This window comes from Canis aureus, chromosome 25, assembly GCF_053574225.1.
Source record: "Canis aureus isolate CA01 chromosome 25, VMU_Caureus_v.1.0, whole genome shotgun sequence".
NCBI lineage: Eukaryota > Metazoa > Chordata > Mammalia > Carnivora > Canidae > Canis > Canis aureus.
In genome coordinates this window covers 36,804,641-36,825,041 of record NC_135635.1, presented here as the reverse complement: position 1 = coordinate 36,825,041, position 20,401 = coordinate 36,804,641, and the positions used below count along the sequence as shown (strand labels likewise).

The window sequence follows — 20,401 nt, the reverse complement described above, 5'->3', positions numbered from 1 at the left end:
AAGGACAATAACAATAGTTCATGCTTTCTCATTTAATGTTTAGAAGAACCCTTTGATAAAGATACTCTTTTTCTCCTCTTTTTACAAATATGGAAATATTGAATTAGTGAGGTCAACTGGACCAAGATTATACAGGTATCAAATGCACAAATGGAATTAATATTTTGCCTTATCTGATACCAAAGCTGTGCTCTTAATCACAATATCAAGACACTACCAAGAAAGTGAAAGAGAGAGCTTGGAACCAGTGTAGAAAATCTCAGAAAAATTAAATTTCTTTCATTTATTGAGAAACAGCCTTGAAAAAACTTGAGAAGAAAATGTATGAAATAGTTTCACACTTGATTTTCCATGGAGAATAAACAGTGAGTCTGCTCCCACATGTATCACACTTATGAGGTGGAAGGTGTCTTGAGGGCTGTGGCGGTGCCTCTGACCCAGGAAAGACCATTCACTCTGAACTGTACTGGGCGGAGGGGTGAGGCTATGTCATGGTGACTATAATAAGTTCCTTGATTCAATGACTTTCTTTGTGGTTTCATCTAAGCTCAGAGGAGCTGTCACTACCCTGGTTTCGTGGCTCTCATCTCTTTGGACATGAAGAGAGCGTCAGTTTTTAAGTTTTGTACAAGCCAACTCTTGGGATTTCTTGTTGTATAGACCTTGTCCATTTCACTCAGATTCCCCAGGGCTTAAACTTCTATCCTGAGTTTCAGTCTATTTCTGTGATGGTGAATTAGGCCAACCTAGAAGGAAACAAGTCCATCTCTTCAAGCTGTCTCCAGTCTGTGTCAAATCCTAAGGTTGTGAAAACCTTCTGCTTTCTTTTTTAGATGGTCTTATTCTGGTCCCTCTGAATGGTACTGGAAGCTAAGAAAGGGTGAGCAAAGGCAAAAGCACTGCTGGTTTGTTTTGGCCACAACACTTTAACATATTAAAAATCATCCAAAGCCCTTGTAGTAATCTATGTTTCCTATTGAAGATCCTATCCTCAGTGTGAGTTCTGTTCATAAATGAAAAGAAAATCAGAGGCATTTGCTCCCATTTTGCATTGTCCCAAACCTTCTTACTGAACCTAGATAAAACTTGGCTATTAATTTATCAGTTAACTTTTAAAACGGCACCTTTAGTTCCCATTTGCAACAACCCCTGATTATTCTTCCCTTATATGTTGAAACAGTATGAAGTGGCTTCGAAATCAGATAATACCCTGAGAATGAGTAGTGGTTTAAGGGTAATAATGTAAGGTACCTGGGGTCTGTAAAGGTAGACAAGATCCACACCTGAAGAAAGTCTTAGGCATTTAATAAAACGTTAATGATTCTGCACCTAACAATTCCAATATGTGTGGGGTTTTTTTCTTCCCACACAACCAAACAATTTTCAGACACCAGCTGGTGTTTTCTGTGTTTGGCTCTTTATTCTTCCATCCTCTCTTAGCTGCCATTCTGAATTTAGTGTTGTTTCTTGTGGTCACTCTTAACCAGAGTGATAACACAAACAATGACATTAAAGTGATCATGATCACTCACATCCAGGTTTGTACACCTCAGCTTGCGGTCTCTTTAAGTTTTATCTTCTGTTCCTTGGCCAGGTGCACTACTTTGACTTCTAGTATATTTTTCAGTTGCTTCTTGTTCTTTGAAACAGAAATGTTGTTCCCTTCACCTCATCCTCATAAGACCAATGTATATGTTAAATGTTTCAAGCAGCAATGACTCTGTAGTTGGAAGTATTCTCTACTGTACAGTGTGATTTGTCAGCCACACTTGTTGGACACACCATATTGAACTGAGTATAACGAACTAATGCATAATGCCTGAAGAATGACAAGTTGATTGATCCCAAATGACCATTTAGTAGCATTTCTAAAAATTTCAGCAATGTTTTATATCATAACCCAGACAATTCAGTTAAAGTTTAATCTAAACTAATTATAACTAATCTCCACCCCTGTCTATGACCCCCAACATATATATCTAATATCTAATATATATGATATGTTATATATAACATATATATATTTGTATATGATATTTTTTATCATTTATTAGTTGCTAGGTACTATATTAATGCTTTTTATGTTAATAAATTGAATCATCCTTATGACATATTTCTAATAACTTATTCAGTTTAATTTTATGTTTCCCAGATGATGGAAATGAATCTTGAGATTAAATATTCCATTCAGGTTTATAGGTCTAATGAATAACAGAATCAGGCATTTGAAACAATTGACTTTTGATACATCACATTCAGCAGGTTGAAAAAGGAAGGGAAAAGAATTATCCACTCAATTAGGACAATGACAAATTAGATTGAGGGGTGCCTGGGTGGCTCAGTTGGTTAAGCATTTGCCCTTAGCTCAGGTCATGATCCCAGGGTCCTTGGATGGAGTCCTACATTGAGCTTTTTGCTCAGTAGGAACCTGCTTCTCCAGCGCCCCCTGCTTGTGCTCTTTCTGTGTCAAACAAATAAAATCTTTTAAAAAATTAGATTTGTGGGACACCTGAGTGGCTCAGCAGTTGAGCGTCTGCCTTTGGTTCTGGGAGTGATCTTGGGATCCTGGATCGAGTCCCACATCAGGCTCCTTGCAGGGAGCCTGCTGCTCCTTCTGCCTGTGTCTCTGCCTCTCTCTCTTGTTTCTCATGAATAAATAAATAAAATCTTTAAAAAATTATATTTGATTGCTAAATAGTCTGCCTTTGTATTGTCATTCTACTTACTTTTGTGCTGCCAGTTTTCTAGAGACTAATGTGCATTGTTCTCATTAGATTACCCTACTCAATCGATCATCTGGAATGATTAGGAACATCATTGAACAAAGCCACTTAATTCAGTTTTCCTTTCCCATGTAATACTGAGACATTGGTCTTGAACTGACCTTAGCTGATTTTTAAATGTCATTCAAATTCATAATACTACCCCTCCCATGGTTCCATCTATATATTTCACATGCATTCATTTATTGAACATAGAATTCTTATTATTTTTTAAAGTTTGTAATAGTTTAGATGTAGTTCTAGGAGCTTCAGATAGCAAAAGTCAAAAAAGTTAAAATATGTGCTCTGATGTTACTTTTTCTAAAGAGTTGACAGAAATAATGACAAAGTGGACAGTATTTTAGAGTCAGAACTCTAATACTATGCCTGTGAATTTTCCTCTCTTCTCTATGCATTCTCTGCAATACAACTATAGGAACAGAAATTCAGTTCATCACAATATAGGATGTAGTAACTTCTCTTTTTTTGAACTGCTCTGGAAAATTTTATTTTACTTTATATTTTTTATTATGGTAAGAACATATAACATGATATCTATCTTCTTAACAGTTTATTTATGTATTTTGTAAAAAATTTTATTTATTCATGAGAGACATAGAGAGAGAGGAGGGGGGCAGACATATAGGCAGAGGGAGAAGCAGGCTCCATAAAGGGAAGCCCCACATGAGACTCTATCCTGGGTCTCCAGGATCACACCCTGGGCCGAAGGCAGCGCTAAACCACTGAGCCACTTGGGCTGCCCATCTTCTTAACAGTTTAAACTACAGGCACAATGTTGTAGAGCAGCTCTCTAGAACTTACCCATATTGCATAACTAAAGCTTTCTGCTTGGTGAGTGGTAACTCCCAGTTTCCTTCCGTGAAGTCCCTGGTAACTATCATTCTTATGAATTTGCTCTTTTATGTACTTTGTGTAAGTGGAATCATGCAGTATTTGTCCTTCTGTGTCTGGCTTGTTTCACTTAGCACAGTGTCGTCCGAGGTCATCCATATTGTTGCATACAACAATTTCCAAGGCAGAATTTCCTCCTTTTAGAAGGCTGAACAATATTTCAATGTATGAACACACCACAGATATCTCTCTGAGATAGTGATTTCATTTCCTTCGGATATATACTCAGAAGTGGAATTGATGGATCACATGATAATTTTATTTTTGAATTTTTTAATAGACTCCATACTGTTTTCCACAGTGGCTCTGCACCAATTTACATTCTCACCATAAGCACAGGGTTCCTTTGTCTCTGTATCCTTGCCAGTGCTTGATATCACTTGTCTTTTCGATAATAGTCATTCTAACAGATGTGAGGTGATACATTGTTGTACTTTTGATTTGCATTTCTCTGATGAGTAGTGATAGGGCTGAGTATCTTTTAATATATTTGTTGTTCATATGAATATCTTCTTTGGAAAAATGTCTATTTAAGTCCTTTGCCCATTCTTTAATACAATTATTTGGACTTTTGCTTTATGTAATGGAAAAAAAATTTGCAAACCACATATCTGGCTAATATCCAAAATAAATAAAGAAACACCTGCAACTCAGTAGCAGAAAAATATTACAAATTAAAAATAGGCAAAGGATCTTGAGATTTCATATGAGTTTTAGGATAACTTTTTCTATTTAAAAAACAAAACAAAACAAAAAAACCCCAAGAACAACTCACTCAGAATTTATAGGGATTGCACTGAATCTGTAGCTCATTCTGGATAGTATTGATATTTTTTCAGTGTTTTCTCATCCATAACACGGAATGCCTTTCCAATTATGTCCTTGTTTCAGCAATGTTTTATTATTCTCCATGTATATATCTTTCACCGCCTTCCTATGTTTATTCCTAAGTAACTTATTCTTTTTTATTCTATTTGTAAATATGATTTTTTCTTAATTTCTGTTCAGATTATTCATTGTTAGTATATAGAAACACATCTCAATTTTGTGTCGAGTTTGTATCATGCAATTTACTAAGTTTCTTTATTAGTTCTTACAGCTTGTGCATGTGTTGTGTAGGGAAGGTGGAAGATATTTGTTTTTTTATATATAAGATCCTGTTATCTGTTGCATCTTTTTTTCCAATGCCTTGTTTGGATGCCTTTTCTTTTTTCTCTCTCTTTCTCTCTTCTCTCTCTCTCTCTCTCAATATATATATAGAGAGATAGATAGATAGATATAGATATGTGGATATATATGGATATATATATAAAATTTATATAAATATATATATATATATATATATATATATATATATATATATATATATATAATTGCTTGGGCTAGAACTTCCCCATACTATGGTAAATAAAAATGGCAGACGTGGGTATCTTTCTCTTGTTTTTAGTCTTAAAGGAAAAACTGAGTCTTTCCTCATTGAATATATTAGCTTTTCATATATGAATTTTCAAGTATCTCCTTCTATTTCTAGTTTGTCAACCTCTTCATCATGTAGGGGTATAGAATTTTGTCAGATGATTCTTTGTTTTGCATTAAATGAGATGATCATGTGATTTTTTTTTGCCCCTTCAGTCTGTTAATTTGATGTATATATTAATTGATTTTCATATGTTGAACCATTCTTGGTTTCCACGAATAAATCTTACTTGGACAATGGTCTATAATCTTTTTAATATACTGCTGAATTTGGTTTGCTAGTATTTTAATGAGGATTTTTGATGTTTAATTTTATGTGCCAACTCGATTAGGCCATGGTATGCCCAGATTAAATATTATTTCTGGGTATGTCTGGGAAGGTGAATTTCTGGATGAGTTTAGAATTAAATCTGTGAGCTCTATAAAGTAGATTTCCCTCCACAGTGTGGGTCATTATCATCCAGTCTCTTGAGGGTCTAATCAGAACAAAAAGTGGAGGAAGGATTCATTCCTCTCTTGCCTGCCTGTTTGAGGTGGAACATCAGTCTTCTTTTGCCCTCAGTGTGAGATTTACATTACTGGCTCCCCTGGTCTGTATATTTTCATTTTTGGACTTGAACCACATCCACTGGCTTTCCTGGGTTTCCAGCTTGCAGATAGCAGATCATGACAAGATCTTAAATGGATCCCACTTCTCCAGCTTGCAGGTCTCAGGTTCTATAATTGCATGAGCCAATTCCCATCCTAGTAGTTCTATCCTATTGGTTATGTTTTTCTGGAGAACCCTGACTAATACAAATTTTGGTACCAAGAGTGGTTCTAGAGGAACAGGATTTTAAGGATGAGTTTTCTGAATTGGTTTTGGGGTTAGTGGAATTACTTCTGCAACCTGATTAGGTTTAAAGATGCCTAGACTCTATTTTTAGTAATAAGGAGAGCAGTGATAGTCCATGGCATAATCAGGTGATAAAGATATGTAAAATACCTGCATTGGATACTTCTAAGCAACCACTTAGAAGAATCAAGGAGCTGAGTAACTCTGTATATTTTGGGAAACTAGTGATTATAATCATGTTGACCAGTCGCTCCTAGTGTCACTGGATAAAGTGATAAAAGAAAAAGATAAGCTCAGGGGGTTCAAATTTTGAGCTCAAGATCTGGGTTGCCACTCCACCAGACCAAGGCTATGCCCTATCAGGAAGACTATGGGACAATGGCAAGCAAAAATGCTACAAAGTATCCTATTGTTTTGAACGTGTTTTTTTCTTGATTGGACATTCTGTAGGTCTTTGAGTGTTTCTCAGAGCACTTATAAAGTAATTTTATTTTATTTTATTTTTTTAAATTTTGTTTTTATTTATTCATGAGAGACAGAGAGAGAGAGAGAGAGAGGCAGAGACACAGGCAGAGGGAGAAGCAGGCTCCATGCAGGGAGCCTGACGTGGGACTTGATCCAGGGTCTCCAGGATCATGCCCTGGGCTGAAGGTGGTGCTAAACCACTGAGCCACCCGGGCTCAGAAAGGGAGACAGAACATGAAGACTCTTAACTCTGGGAAATGAACTAGGGATGGTGGAAGGTGAGGAGGGTGGGGGGTGGGGTGAATGGGTTACAGGCACTGAGGGGGGCACTTGACAGGATGAGCACTGGGTGTTATTCTGTATGTTGGTAAATTGAACACCAATAAAAAATAAATTTATTATTAAAAAAATAAAGTAATTTTAGCTAGTCGTTAATCATCGTTTTCAATATTTTTATGAGGGAAACAAGGGCCTGGAACTTCCTAGTCTGCCATTTTGTTGACATCACTCCAACTCTCTCCAATTTTTTGTGATGTATATATATATATTTTTATCTGTGACCAAAATACTTTTTAAATCTTCGCTTCCTCTACCTTATGTTATAAGTATTTTTATGGTTGTAGAAGGACAACCTTGTTAACTTGCTAGATGACTTGGCAATCTAGCTCAGGTCAAATGATCCCAGCCATTCCTATTCTCTCTATAAACATATTAATCTCAAGGAAATCAAAAGTCCTTTCCTGTTGTGCAATCTATAGTTGTTCAGTTATGCTTAGCCCAATCTCATCTTTCTTTGTTTTGACCAGTCTGTGGCACCATGTGTTATCCTTAGTTTTCTTTTGCCTTGTTTCATGAGTCATTTGTGGTGTTTGTCTTATTGAATTACTAGCCAATTTTTTCCCATTATGGGACATAAACTAATCTTTCCCAATTGATGGCCTTTTGGAAGTGAAGCAAATTCTGTCCAGCAACTTTGGGGTGAGAGGCATCTTCTTTTGAGGGAACAATGATGGCACATTCAGCCTAAATAGGATAGTCAGTGATAAAATGATAATGGGAATTATGTCTGAGGGCTACAAAATCCTGGTGCAGAAGATCTATTGAAAATAGAAATTAAGATAATAAGTATGCTTCAAAATCTAAGCTCTTGAGGCAGTTGGAAGAATCAAATTACTACCAGTTCCACATAGAGACAAATCAGTCTTTACAGAAACAATTATGTCTCAAGGGGAGGAAATACGGCAAAAGCGACCTTTGAAATTTATTTTAAGCCCTCACTTGAGAATGAAAAAAAAAATGGGGAGCAAGAATAATGTGAAGATGAGGCTTCTTCTGATGCGGCTGCCTCAGTTATAAATGGCTCTTTTTCTGGAAAAAGAGGTTGAGAAAAATATATTGTGGGCTACCAAACTATATCTATCTATATCTATATCATCTATATCTATATCTATATCTGTCTATATCATCTATATAAAGCCCTGAGATAAATGATTCTGTAAGAATTATGGAAAACTGTGACTCAGAGGTACTTGGAGATGCTTTCACTTTTGCATTTAGAATTACTCATTCTCATTCTCCAATATCCACCCTCAGTATTTTATGGGCCACTGAACATCCTAAAAGGACTGAAAAGATAAGGCTGAAGTTCTTGTTTGAACACCTGCATCTTTGTCTAAAAATGATTCTGATATGAAATCTTTTCCTTCATTGACTTCATTGAATATAATTCTACTAATTAAGTTATTCTATAAATTATTGTTCCATTAATTGAGATCTATTTTTCACTACATTCATAGTTACATAAAATTTTATTTTATTTTGTTATCCTGAAAATTCCAGCATGCATCCTTTACTTATTAATAATGTCCAATATAAATAGTTGCTTTACCTCTTCCTAGACATTGTGATAAACGTAGGGCTTCCCAACTCCATTTATCCCCTTTTTGGTTTAATTGCTACACTTACAGTGTTCTTTTTTTAAGCTTTTATTTATTTATTTTAGAGAGAGAGTGAGTAGGGGGAGGGACAGAGGGAGAGAGAGAGACAGAATTTCAAACAAGCTCCATGCTCTGCTCAGCACAGAATCCAACTTGGGGCTCAAACTCATGACCCTGAGATCATGACCTGAACTAAAATTATGAGTTGGATGCTCAACCAACCGAGACACCCAAGTGCCCCCACTTATAGTGTTAAGCCATAGACATTAATATTATGGTTTTGTATAATCACTGTTTCTACTTATACCCACTTTTACCTATTTCATTGACCTTTATCCTGAATATTCAAGAATCCATTTGGAATAATTTTCTTATACCTAAAGAACACAGTATAGTTTATATCCTTAGTGCACACCTAAGGTAATAAATTCTTTTTTCTCAATCTTTAATTACCTTTATTTCATCTATGAAATATGATTTATATACCTATATGATTTTTATATATTTAGGATGTCTCCTCTGGGAATAGGATTTTAGCATGGCAGTTGTCTTTCAGTAAGTACATGGCTTTCATGTCTTCTTTGTCTTTTTATAGTTAGCTGCCAATTGCTCATTTGAATGCAAATTCTATTTTTCTCTGCCTTTCAACTTTTTACCTGTCTTTGGTTTTCAGCAATTTACATGATACACATAACTGTGTTTTCACTTTGCCCACCTTCCTGGGGTTCATAAGGTTTTGTCGATGTGTAATTTGATGTCTTCTTTCAGCTCTGGAACATTTATAGACCTTATCTCTTTCACTCTAAATTATAGGTAAACTGATTTTAAAAAGCAAATTTTGAAGTCATCGACTACTAAGAGACATTACCTTAGCAAATTCATTACTCTCTATACACATTTTTTTTACATGCTTTTCCTGAAAGAGTTCACTGATGGTTTGTATATACAAGTTTAGTTTAAAGCATAGTGTGTGTGAATGAGATGAGAGCAATGCAACTACAGAAACCTTTTAGGTGTGCCTTTTTAAAAAAATATTTTATTTATTTATTCATGAGAGATAACAAAGAGAGAGGCAGAGACACAGGCAGAGGAACAAGCAGGCTCCCTGTGGGAAGCTTGCTGTGGGACTCAATCCTAGGACCCCCAGATCACAACTTCCGCCAAAGCCAGATGCTTAACCAGTGAGCCACCAGGGTGTGCTTTGTTAAAAATTACTCAAAGTGGAGTTCAGCCTCTGTAGGGAAAAGTGTTGTAATTTTGAAAGTGCCTTCCCAAGAGCACCATGTAGAAATCATCAGCATATATGCCACAAATTTACCATCATGGATGTAGATTGAAGTTTTTACTAAAGACAGTAACAGAACTTGAATACAGTGCAAAAGGAGCAACAATATAAAGGCAATAGCCACATATTGGAGGAAACTAAAAATAAAGGAGACCAATATTCTTTAGGATTGCTAGAATCTACTAGAGGAAAAATCCCTTCTATTAATCTTTTTTTTTCACATTCCAAAGAATAATTAGTATAAAAATATCACTTCTCATGAACAGCTATTATGATATTTGATTCTTGAAAGTTCTTTTTTCTTATATGTTGCTTTCTGAAAGATACAACAAGGGGAGAAAAATGTAAATCTGCATGTATAAGCAGCTCTATTTCCAACAAAAGCAGTATTCTTACAACTTGGTTTAATCTGATTTATTGTTCTGGGTTAGTATAGCACAATGATTATGCTAATAATCTCTAGACTAAGACTATTAAGGCTTAAATCTTGTTTCTAATTCTTACTAGTTACATAATCTTGGAAAGACTTCTCATTCTATCTGGGCCTCAGTTTCTTTTTTTTTAAGATTTTTTATTTATTTGATCATGAGAGACACAGAGAGAGAGAGAGAGAGAGAGAGAGAGAAAGGCAGAGACACAGGCAGAGGGAGAAGCAGGCGCCACACAGGGAGCCTGACGTGGGACTCCATCCCGGGTCTCCAGTATCACGCCGGCTGAAGGCGGCGCTAAACCGCTGAGCCACCGGGGCTGTCCATGGGCCTTAGTTTCTTTATTAATAAGACAACAGCAATGATAGTACTATCTCATAGATTTATTGGGGGCAGTACATGCTTTAATATATGTGATCACTCAAATATTACTAGGAACATTAGAAGCAACCAATAAACAATAAGTATTTTTTAGATGTCGATAATGACCAGACTCCTTTTAGTTTATGTGTCTTATATGATTTCTGCCCCTCCCCCCATATATTTGCTAAGGTCTGAAAATGTTATATATTAGTGCACATTTCTATATGTAAGTATATTTAAATTAAAAAAATCATAAACATTTCAAGTCCATTTTTTAATATTTTCAGTTTGATTGAAATCTCTACTTATATTGAGAATGCTTGAAAGTACACAAGATATTAAAAAATCTATTTGTAATTATCTTCACTATAGGAAAATATGGTAATGAATATCATGCTATACACTTTCCATTCTTCCTTGCCATTTGTCTTGATAAGACTGGAGCTCAGTGCTTCAGAACAATTTCCTTGCTGCTAAGGTTTTAATTTTCAGCAGAAATAAAAAATCAGTTTTCTTCAGAGAAAGACCAGTTACCTTGAGAAACAAAAAGTACATGCATGAAGATAGCTTCATCACCATGTTTGCTCACTATTTTATAATTTTTGCATTATTTTCAATTATGCTCCCTAATTTCAAGAGTTACATGAGACTTTCTTCTAATAAGTATGCTTTGATCTTTGATCAAATCTAACTTTGATCTTATATTTATTCATTGCATATACACATCTAGATTTAAAGAGTTTATATGTGATGCCCAGATTCCCATTGCAATCCAATACATACCTCTGCTTTGCTAGATCACTTTGCAATATGTAGTGCCATTAAGCTTAATGGTTTCCTTTGTCATCAGAACCCCTTCTAGACAACGAACTGAAATTCATAAAATTTGCAAAGGAAAATATATTTTAAGATTATTATCATTTTCAAACAGTGTTGCAAATAAAATAGAAATCTAACATTTCTTCAATACAACTTATCCATTCATTTTTTATTATTAACTAAGGAATGAATTGTAAATTGTTGCTGGCAAGTAACTGATATTAAAGTATGAACTTTTACTTGTGGCACATATTTATGAGTGAATGACTTTTGCTTTGATAATTGTAAGTTTCTACATCTGATTGATGCATTCTAAGCAGTTAGTAAACCTGACAGGTCATAATAACCTAAGCTGTATTTGAAGCAAACACCTTTGACATAGCACACATCCAGTCAGTCACAAAGTACTATTTATTCTATCACTACACTGCTTCATATATCTGTTCCCTTCTTCACAGTACCAGAATCTTTTCCTATTGAAATTTTCATTATTTTGTATTGAGCTATTCTACACTGTCTCTGTCTCTACCTCTGGTTCTTACTTGTCACTATTTTCTTCAAAATGCCTCTGGAGTTAACACTGCTAGTGCTCAATTTGAGTTATGCCACCTTTTCAACCATCTGGAGAGACTATCAATTGTTTATATGCTAAAATTCAAACTCATTCAAATGAAAAAATCTACAAAATGAATAATTTTCTTCACAGAAGCATTTCAAATTATCTTCAAGTATGAAACCTTTGACCCACATCATCACATTGATGTACTTTGTTTTATTTTGAAGGTTCTGGCACTCCAGATGGCACGACTTGAATTAGAAAAATAATAATGAAAATAAAGGTGAATGGAATGTTCCTAGTGCAAATTTACTTTAGTTTGGATGGTTGTTTTCAAATTGTTTATGTGTCTACATACTCTTTAATATTTCCATTTTCCATATTAACAGGCTATTGCTTGCTTTCATATCAATAATTGTTTACATACTTGCAGATTACTGCATGTCTTTCTGATTTCTTTGTGTGAATTTATATATGTGTATGTGTTTATATGTATGCATATATACTCCATCTTTATTTTTTTAAATAAGCTTGATAATTTCATACATCAAATGTGTCTGAGAGTGTTCACTATGTATTAACCCAAACCCATTGTAAATATCTGTCATTTTGAAAAGCCTACTGTATATATATTGAATATGTATATATATATATACCATAGGTACAAACATGCATATGCTTTTATTATTAGGTTGTTTTTTCTTACATTGATATATTTATTTTATACTAGTACTATAATGTTACTTATAGTTTAATAGCTTTATAGACTCTTTTGATACCTGACAAGGCTAGATCCCTATCTCTCTTGTCAATATATTTTAATCTGCAATGTGTTAATCTTATATATTTTTACTTCTATGTGTAATTTTTATTAGCTTATTTATGATGAAAATATGCTTGCATTGGAATCACACAAATATTAGATGAATTTAGAAGACTGTAATCATCATCACAGTATATTAATCTTACTACCAAGGTACATTTAATATATACTCAATTCATTAATGTCCTTCTTTATGCTTTTTAATGAAATATTATAATCTTTTTCATATAAGCCATATACATTATTAGGTATATGAATTTACTTCATCAAAAATATTCATTAAGTACCTATAAGGTGTTAACATAGTATTCAAAAGCAAGGGATAAAATGTAGACCAAAAATAGACATGAGCTATGTTCTAATGCAGCTAACAATCTAGTGGGAAAGACAGACATTGAATAAATAACCAGGCAGATATACAGGTAAGACTATGAAAGCTACTGTAAATGGTGGTACATAGATACTATAATAGAGAAAGCTGGCTTAATTATAAAATTATAAAAGAAAATTTATTATTCTGGGAAAATTGATTATTCTTGGTTTTAGTTATCCCCCCCTCAAAAAACAAAACAAAACAAAACAGTTTAAGTAAAGATGCATAGGGTAAAAGGAATAGTTTATGTGTATACTCTAGCCAGAGGGATCATGGATAAAGTTACAACTCATACAAATCTGCCCAGAGAAGTCCTGATTCATGTTTGTTGTCCTAGAGTAATTATTAACCCCATTCTTAAAATAATTGTTGTCTTTTGTTTTTAAATTATTCTATCATTATGATGGTAACTTTAATCATAAGTCATTTAATGAACTAAAAGACAGTAACTGTAGCTAGAGCCTAGAGAGTGAGAAAGTATGTGTTACTAGCTGGGGTAGAGATTATAATTGCTTTAGATGTAATTATGCTTTTTAAATAAATTTCTTTGCTATGTGTTTTGAGTTGTTTTTCTCTGATTTATAAGTCTAATTATCTTACTTTCTATATTTGATGAAATGTTTCACATTTCTGGTCTGCTAATAGTATGGTGACATAGATTTATTCCTTTCAAAGCTATATATTTTTTAATGTAATGACACACTGAGTTTGAGCAATTTGTAGGCTCAGTCCACTATCCTGATCATTTTGCTTTATTTTTTGATGAATACCTACCCATCATCTTTTCTTTCCTCTGTGAAATTCTCTTTTTTAAAAAATATTTTATTTATTTATGAGAGACAGACACACAGAAAGAGAGAGGCTAAGACACAGGCAGAGGGAGAAGCATGCTGTATTCAGGGAGCCCAATGCGGGACTAAATCCTGGGTCTCCAGGATCACACCTTGGGCCAAAGGCAGCGCTAAACTGCTGAGCCACCCGGGCTGCCCAAAATTCTCTTTTTCAAATTACTTGACTTGATGCCCTTATAGTTCATTTTTAACTGCCATGACAAATAAATTATATAACTCTTTTCACTTTTTATTACATTTCGTAATTGGTGAATCTAATGTCATTACAATATGAGGAAATATAGAATGCTACTATTATTTTCCATATTTATTAAAATACCCAACTATTCACTGACATCTTTGATAAGATCATTTGGGCCTTTGCTATTGATAATTCTACACATCACTGAATTGATAAAGTACTCATATAATTGAAATATATAATATAAGAAAATACCTTCAGGAAATTCTTGCAACAAATTTAAAGAACTTTAAAAATTACAATCTAGTAATGTAAAACAAATTAATGAAATAGCTCTAAAAAATACTTACCCTTAGCTGTCATAATTGCAGCTATTACCAGAAAAATAAAATAAAAGAAGGCAAATATCACTGCCACAGGGCACCATGGAGACTCTGTGCAAAGAGAGAGAAGTGAGCTACTATGATGATCGATGGAAACAAGATTCTGTATTTGGGATTAGAAATAATTTTGGACAAGAATATTCAACTCACTTGAATTGGGCTGAAATCTAAGCTTATGAGAGCACCTAATTTTGGAAAAATATGCCCCAGCCTGAGAGGGGAACTCCCAAACTTATTTTGCAGATTTAGATAGAGCCAGAGAATATATGAATATTTTTATATAGGAACAGGTTATGGACTAGCAAGTTGCCCTATTAAAGAAATATTTTGAAAACTACAAATGAGTGCTTCAGAAATCTTACTAAGGATTTTATTCATCACCCAGTCCAATTTAAAAAAAAATTACTTATTTTTTCTTTGAGGTAGAGCTAGGTTAAGGATAAAACTTGTGTACTAGCTGTTGGCCCAAACTGATATTCTGTGACAGTTTTGATTAAAGTCTATTTATCATGAGATACCGCAGAAGCTACATTTTGTTTATAGAAATACTATAAAAGGAATATTTTGCAAGAGTAAAATATCAAACCAAGAAGGTATATGTGAAATATTTTTAAAAAGTTATTTATTCTATGGCTGTGGTACATCATTCTAAGCCATGTGGCTGTAAGTGGTTCGTTGTCGTTGGCTCTTAATGTGGCACTTCAGGCCACCATGACGACTTAAAAGGTGTCAATATGAGAAGTGGACTCCAATTCAGAGATTTGTCTAGGAATATTTGTTTTTATGATTAATTCATTAAAACACTCAAGCAAACAAGAGGTATCTAGAATTTTAAAGTCTTTTTTTTACCATTTGTCTTCAAAATCCTAGTTGTTTTCCTCTTCTTGATATTTGAAGAGCTATGAAATTTGACTTCTGAATAAGTTATATTTTCATCACAAAACTCTAGAAAATATATAAGAAAATGCATAACAACTATATATAATTAACATATGTATGTATATATACATATATGATACATAAACATACAATTGAAAAGCCTGCTAAACATTATAAAAAAATTGTCCCATTTGTGCTTATGAGAAAGTTTTAAAGTTGGCTCAATCATGTAGTGGCTTTGTGAAATATGACAATTTCTTTTTCTTTTTAATTCTTAGTTTCTTTCTTTTTTTTTTAAGATTTTATTCATTTATTGTCAGAGAGAGAAAGAGAGCACAAACTGGGGGCTTAGTTTCTTTATAAAATAAAGATAACAATAGTATTCATTCATAGATATATTGTGGAGATTAAATGTATATAAAGTCAATAGCATGGTGTTAGAAACAATCATATAATAGGTCTTATTATTGTAGAAGTAGTAACAGTGATTGTAAGAATATCCTGGGCAGTAGCATCAAGAGGAACACTGGTTGCAGAAACAAGACTAGAAATATAAAACTTAATTTAAATGCCTATCTTGCCCTTTCTTGTGGTTGAACTTAATCTTAATGAAAAGAGCATGAAAAAAATCATCTAATTCTCATTAGTAGATAAATTCTCTTAGTAATATATGACATGTATTCCTTCAGTACAAGTGAAGTAGAACTCAGCCACCAAGTCAGTAACATTTTTCTGAATGATATTAACTCTCACCCTATTATAAATATTTACTTATCAAATGATGATCATCTGAATTTAGATCATCTTCAGTGGGAAAATTTTAAATTGATTCATACAGAGAAAAGATTTTCAACTCCTCTGAAAGTATCTGGCTATGAACTTTGTTGTTTATAATATTATTTTCTCATTAAGTAAAGGGATTAGTAATAATGGCAATATCTGATTTTACCTGTATTTATTTCATTAACTTCCACTGGCGAAGGATGAAGATCAAGACAGGGACTGGACATTGCCGATGTGTCTGGTTCCATAGTTTAGATCAGATTGCATGGGTCAGATGAGCAGAGGGTTAGAATGAGACAGAATCCAGAAAACAGATCTCAATATTGCATCATCAGGCAGGATGTATGCTCTAGCTTTAATACACAAACTACTTTTTCCACTTAAGAAAATAAAAGGCAATGTAATCTAGTCCCTATAAGTTAAATTTGTTATTCTTCTATGCATAATGAAGCACATTTTTATTCTCAAAGATGTTTGTTATATTTACCCATAATAATTTCTTCTCTGCCATATTTTTCAAAAAGAATGAATAAACAATAAAGAATAAAACATTTATTAATATAAGTGTAAATAAGTGATATGTTGTATTTGAGTAAGATTATAGCAGATATTAAGTTTTGGAAATACCTTTTTTATAATTATAAGTATCAATGCTTATTATAAATAATTAAAACAATATTAGAATATATCTTATAGAAAATGAAAATGATATACAACCTGTTTCCTCAATGTAATCACTATTAACATGATTATTCATAACTTTCTAATTTTTCAAGTGACCAATGAATGTTTTATTTAAAAAAATTAAATGGAATAATTTAACTACAAATATATTAAATAATTAAATAAATTATAACATATTCCTACAGAAAAGCTTATCCAGTCATTAAATATAAATTAGAGAATTATTTAAATATTGATATGGATAGTATTCCATAATATATTAAATGGTAAAAAGCCACAAAGTATTTCCTAACATAACTTTATCTTATATTTTGTAGAAAAATAAATGTTGTTAAGCATGTGTTCCTAATACAATACTATGTGTCTAACTTGATAATTTAAGATTGTAATTTAACAATATTTAAGTGACTAACTGTGTAGATTTTTAGTTTACATGTGTGGTTTTTCATTTTTGGAAAGAATAAAGTGTTTTATTTTTATCTAATGTATGCTCTGATATATTCACACCACAGTGACCACAGGGGCCCCTGTCCTCATCTTTCATCAGTAGATTTAAACTTCATAGCAAAAGTATATAATTTGGGAGACCATAGACTGTTCTTGGGTCTTATATTGTTTTGGAAGAGTGTAAAGATAATAATCAATTTCAGATATTCATAATTTGAGTACACATGCATTAAATTCTAGAGTAAATGCTGACAGATGGAAAATACAACTTCAAAAATTAGGGAAGAAAACAAAGATTGAGAAAAATAAATAAATATAGAAGAAGCTAGGAAGGAGGGGGAAAAGCCCAAAAATAAGTAGGTCAAAAAGAAAGTACAAGATTATAATATTGTTAAAAAGGGAGATGCCTAGGGATTAAGCATCTCCCTTTGGCTTAAGTCATGATCCCAGGGTCCTGGTTTCAAGCCCTGCATTTGGCTGCCTGCTCAGCAGGGGAGTCTGCTTCTCCCTCTGCCCCAGCTTGTGTGCTTTCTCTCTCACTAACTGTCTCTCTCAAATAAATAAAAATCTTTAAACAAATAATCAATAAATGTGGACCCTGTAAATGCTCCAGTAAAAAAATTATCATTGCTTTTAAAAAAATGTGATATGCTATTTTCAAAAGACACATTTCATAGATAAGTATGAAATGTTTGGAAATAAGAGATGAAAATATGTATGATGCACACAAATTAAAGATATCATAGCCTCTAATATCTGACAAAATAAATTGTACAAACTGTAGTATTTAAGGTAGGTTTCTTTGTAATGAAAATTTTAATTTGATAGTGATATATCACAATTTTAATATAATCTTTTTTTTAAAGATATATTATTTATTTTAGAGGGAGCACACAAACAGGGAGAGGAAAGGGACAGAGAAAGAAAGAGAGAGAGAGAATTTCAAGCAGACACCCCACTGAGCATAGTAGTCAGACAGTGCTGAATCTCATGACCCTGAGATCACGACCTGAGCTGAGACCAAGAATTGGACACTCAACCAACTGAGCAACCCAGGTGCCCCTAATATAATCTTTTAATATAATTTCAAAATACAGCAAAGATAAATGACATGTATATGCAGAAGGAACAATAAACATCATGCAATTATCTGAGGAAATTTTTATTTTACTTCAAGCAGATTTAAAAAATCAGATTTGGACAATCTAAAGAAGGTTCAAACAATAGGATTTCCTTTATTGAATGAAGATGCCAACTTCAGGTTTTGTTTGAAAAATACATTTCCCCCCCTCATGGTTGGGAAACCTACCTGGGTATTGAGTTCTATCTTGATTCATTTTCTGTTCACAAAGCACATGCAACATTCACTTTCTTTTTATTTCCATTTTTGCTATTGAAAATTCAGCAGGTAGGATACATGTTGTTTATTTGCAATAATTGCCTTTTCTTAGTGCTGCTTTTGGGAATTTATCTGTCCATGGTGTTCTTCAGTTTCTACTATAATATATCTTTTTTTGTGAAATTATTTTCTTCTTTTATCCTGATTAACTGTTAATTAGACTTCATAAATCTGTGGGTTGGTATCTCATTATGTCTATTGAAAAAGTCTTTGCTATTAATTTCACAGAGAACAGATCTTCTTTTGCTTTTCAGTCTGAAATGCTACCTTTAGGCACCTATCAACGTTGCTTCATATTTATTATTTTCTTTTTGTCTCTATATGCTATACTCTGAACAGTAGCTTCAGAAATGTCTTCCAATTCATTAATTTTCTCTTCATCTGTGCCAAAGTAGATGGTAAGCCTATCAAATATCTTATTTTGCTGTTTTTTTTTCTTTTTTTGGAAATACTACTTAGTACCTTTTCAAACCTATTTGATCATTTTTAAAGTTCCTTGTTCGCTAAACACATTTTTAAATTTGCCCTATATTTCTTAAACATAGTAAATACAGTTAAGATAAAAAAAACATAAATTATATTTATTATAGGAGAGGGAGGCAAGATGGCAGAAGAATAGGGGTTGTCATTTCATCTGGTCCCTCAAATTTAACTAGATGATTATCAGACCATCCTGAACACCTATCAATTCAACCCGAGATGTAAGGAAAGAAGGCTAGAACTCTACGAATGGAAAAGTGACCATTTCTTGTAAGGTAGGAGTGTGGAGAAGGAAATGAAGGGAATATATTAGATGATAAATGACGGGAAGGAGCTTTGTCAGCTGCAGGAAAGTGACAAAACCCTGGGGCTCAAACCCTGTAGAAACCTGCTCCTGTGAGGGACTTCCCTGCCTGAAAGGCATTCAATGGTAAAGGGGGCAGAAATGCAGAAGGAACAGTGAGGTCTCAATATTCCTAGAGGCACAGAAAGAACAGGGGTTCCTGAGTCAGCAGAGTTCCCAAGCATTGCAGTGGGGAAATGAGTTTAGGTCAAGGAGGCCCAGAGGATGTTCAACTTCTTGTGCCATAAACTGCAAACTGAAGTCAGATCACATGACTGCTCTCCATGCTGGGTCTCTACAAAGGATTGGAATGCAGCGATCCTCTGCTTTCATCTGGGAGAGGCAGAGCGGATGTGCATTCGACCAGATGAACACCCTCTGTGCCAGGATCCTGCCACAGACAGAACCTGGGAGACACTGGATACACATGTGGGTGTAAGTCCTCCTTGCTAGCACCCTGCAAATTGCACAGATCAGTGTCCCCTACGTGCCCCAGGGGATTCTTAGTGAGTGGGCACAATAAGAATCTACAGTTTGGAACACTCTAGGATCTCTCTGCTCTAGGGCTGGAGATCTGGGCGGGGCCATCTTCTTTTTCTCCCTTGTATCCTCAGGAGAGGTGCTGAAGGGCTCCAGGGAACAAAGACCTCACACAACAAAATTTACATTGAGCCTGGCCCCCTGGCAAGGGCCAATGCAACTCCACCCAAACACAGACACCCAAGAATCAATGCAGCAGCCCCCACCCCCTTCCTGAGGAAGATCAACTGGAAGAACAGGGGAACAGCAAGTTTAGTGACCAAGCAGCACTGGAAAAGCTCCAGGACTGGGGGAAAATAGTATATAGACTCCAGGTTTCTCTATTATAATCTGCTTATCTTTCAGGTTAAAATTTTCCAATATTCTTTGTTTTTTTCCAGTCTTAACTATAATATTT

General features: G+C 34.0%; 1 protein-coding gene across 1 annotated transcript; it reads right to left on the bottom strand.

The window, feature by feature from the left end:
* Nucleotides 1–10,060: 10,060 nt before the first annotated feature.
* LOC144297244 (uncharacterized) lies at nt 10,061–16,403 on the bottom strand. The gene is made up of 5 exons (XM_077871089.1): nt 16,278–16,403; nt 15,299–15,394; nt 14,417–14,500; nt 11,247–11,333; nt 10,061–10,997 (listed from the first exon to the last, which is right to left on the bottom strand). Exons 1-4 carry the CDS (start codon nt 16,357–16,359, stop codon nt 11,257–11,259), a joined length of 339 nt encoding a protein of 112 aa, XP_077727215.1. The 5' UTR covers nt 16,360–16,403; the 3' UTR covers nt 10,061–10,997; nt 11,247–11,256.
* Between the last annotated feature and the right edge of the window lie 3,998 nt (nt 16,404–20,401).

What these genes read in the sequence shown, in the direction of transcription:
- LOC144297244 (XM_077871089.1), bottom strand. Translation starts at nt 16,359, where the DNA reads ATGGAACCAGACACATCGGCAATGTCCAGTCCCTGTCTTGATCTTCAT. An exon ending in AGTTAATGAAATAAATACAG is followed by an intron (nt 15,395 to 16,277) that starts GTAAAATCAGAT and finishes TATATTTTCTAG; the next exon opens with AGTTTTGTGATGAAAATATA. An exon ending in TGCAATTATGACAGCTAAGG is followed by an intron (nt 11,334 to 14,416) that starts GTAAGTATTTTT and finishes TATGAATTTCAG; the next exon opens with TTCGTTGTCTAGAAGGGGTT.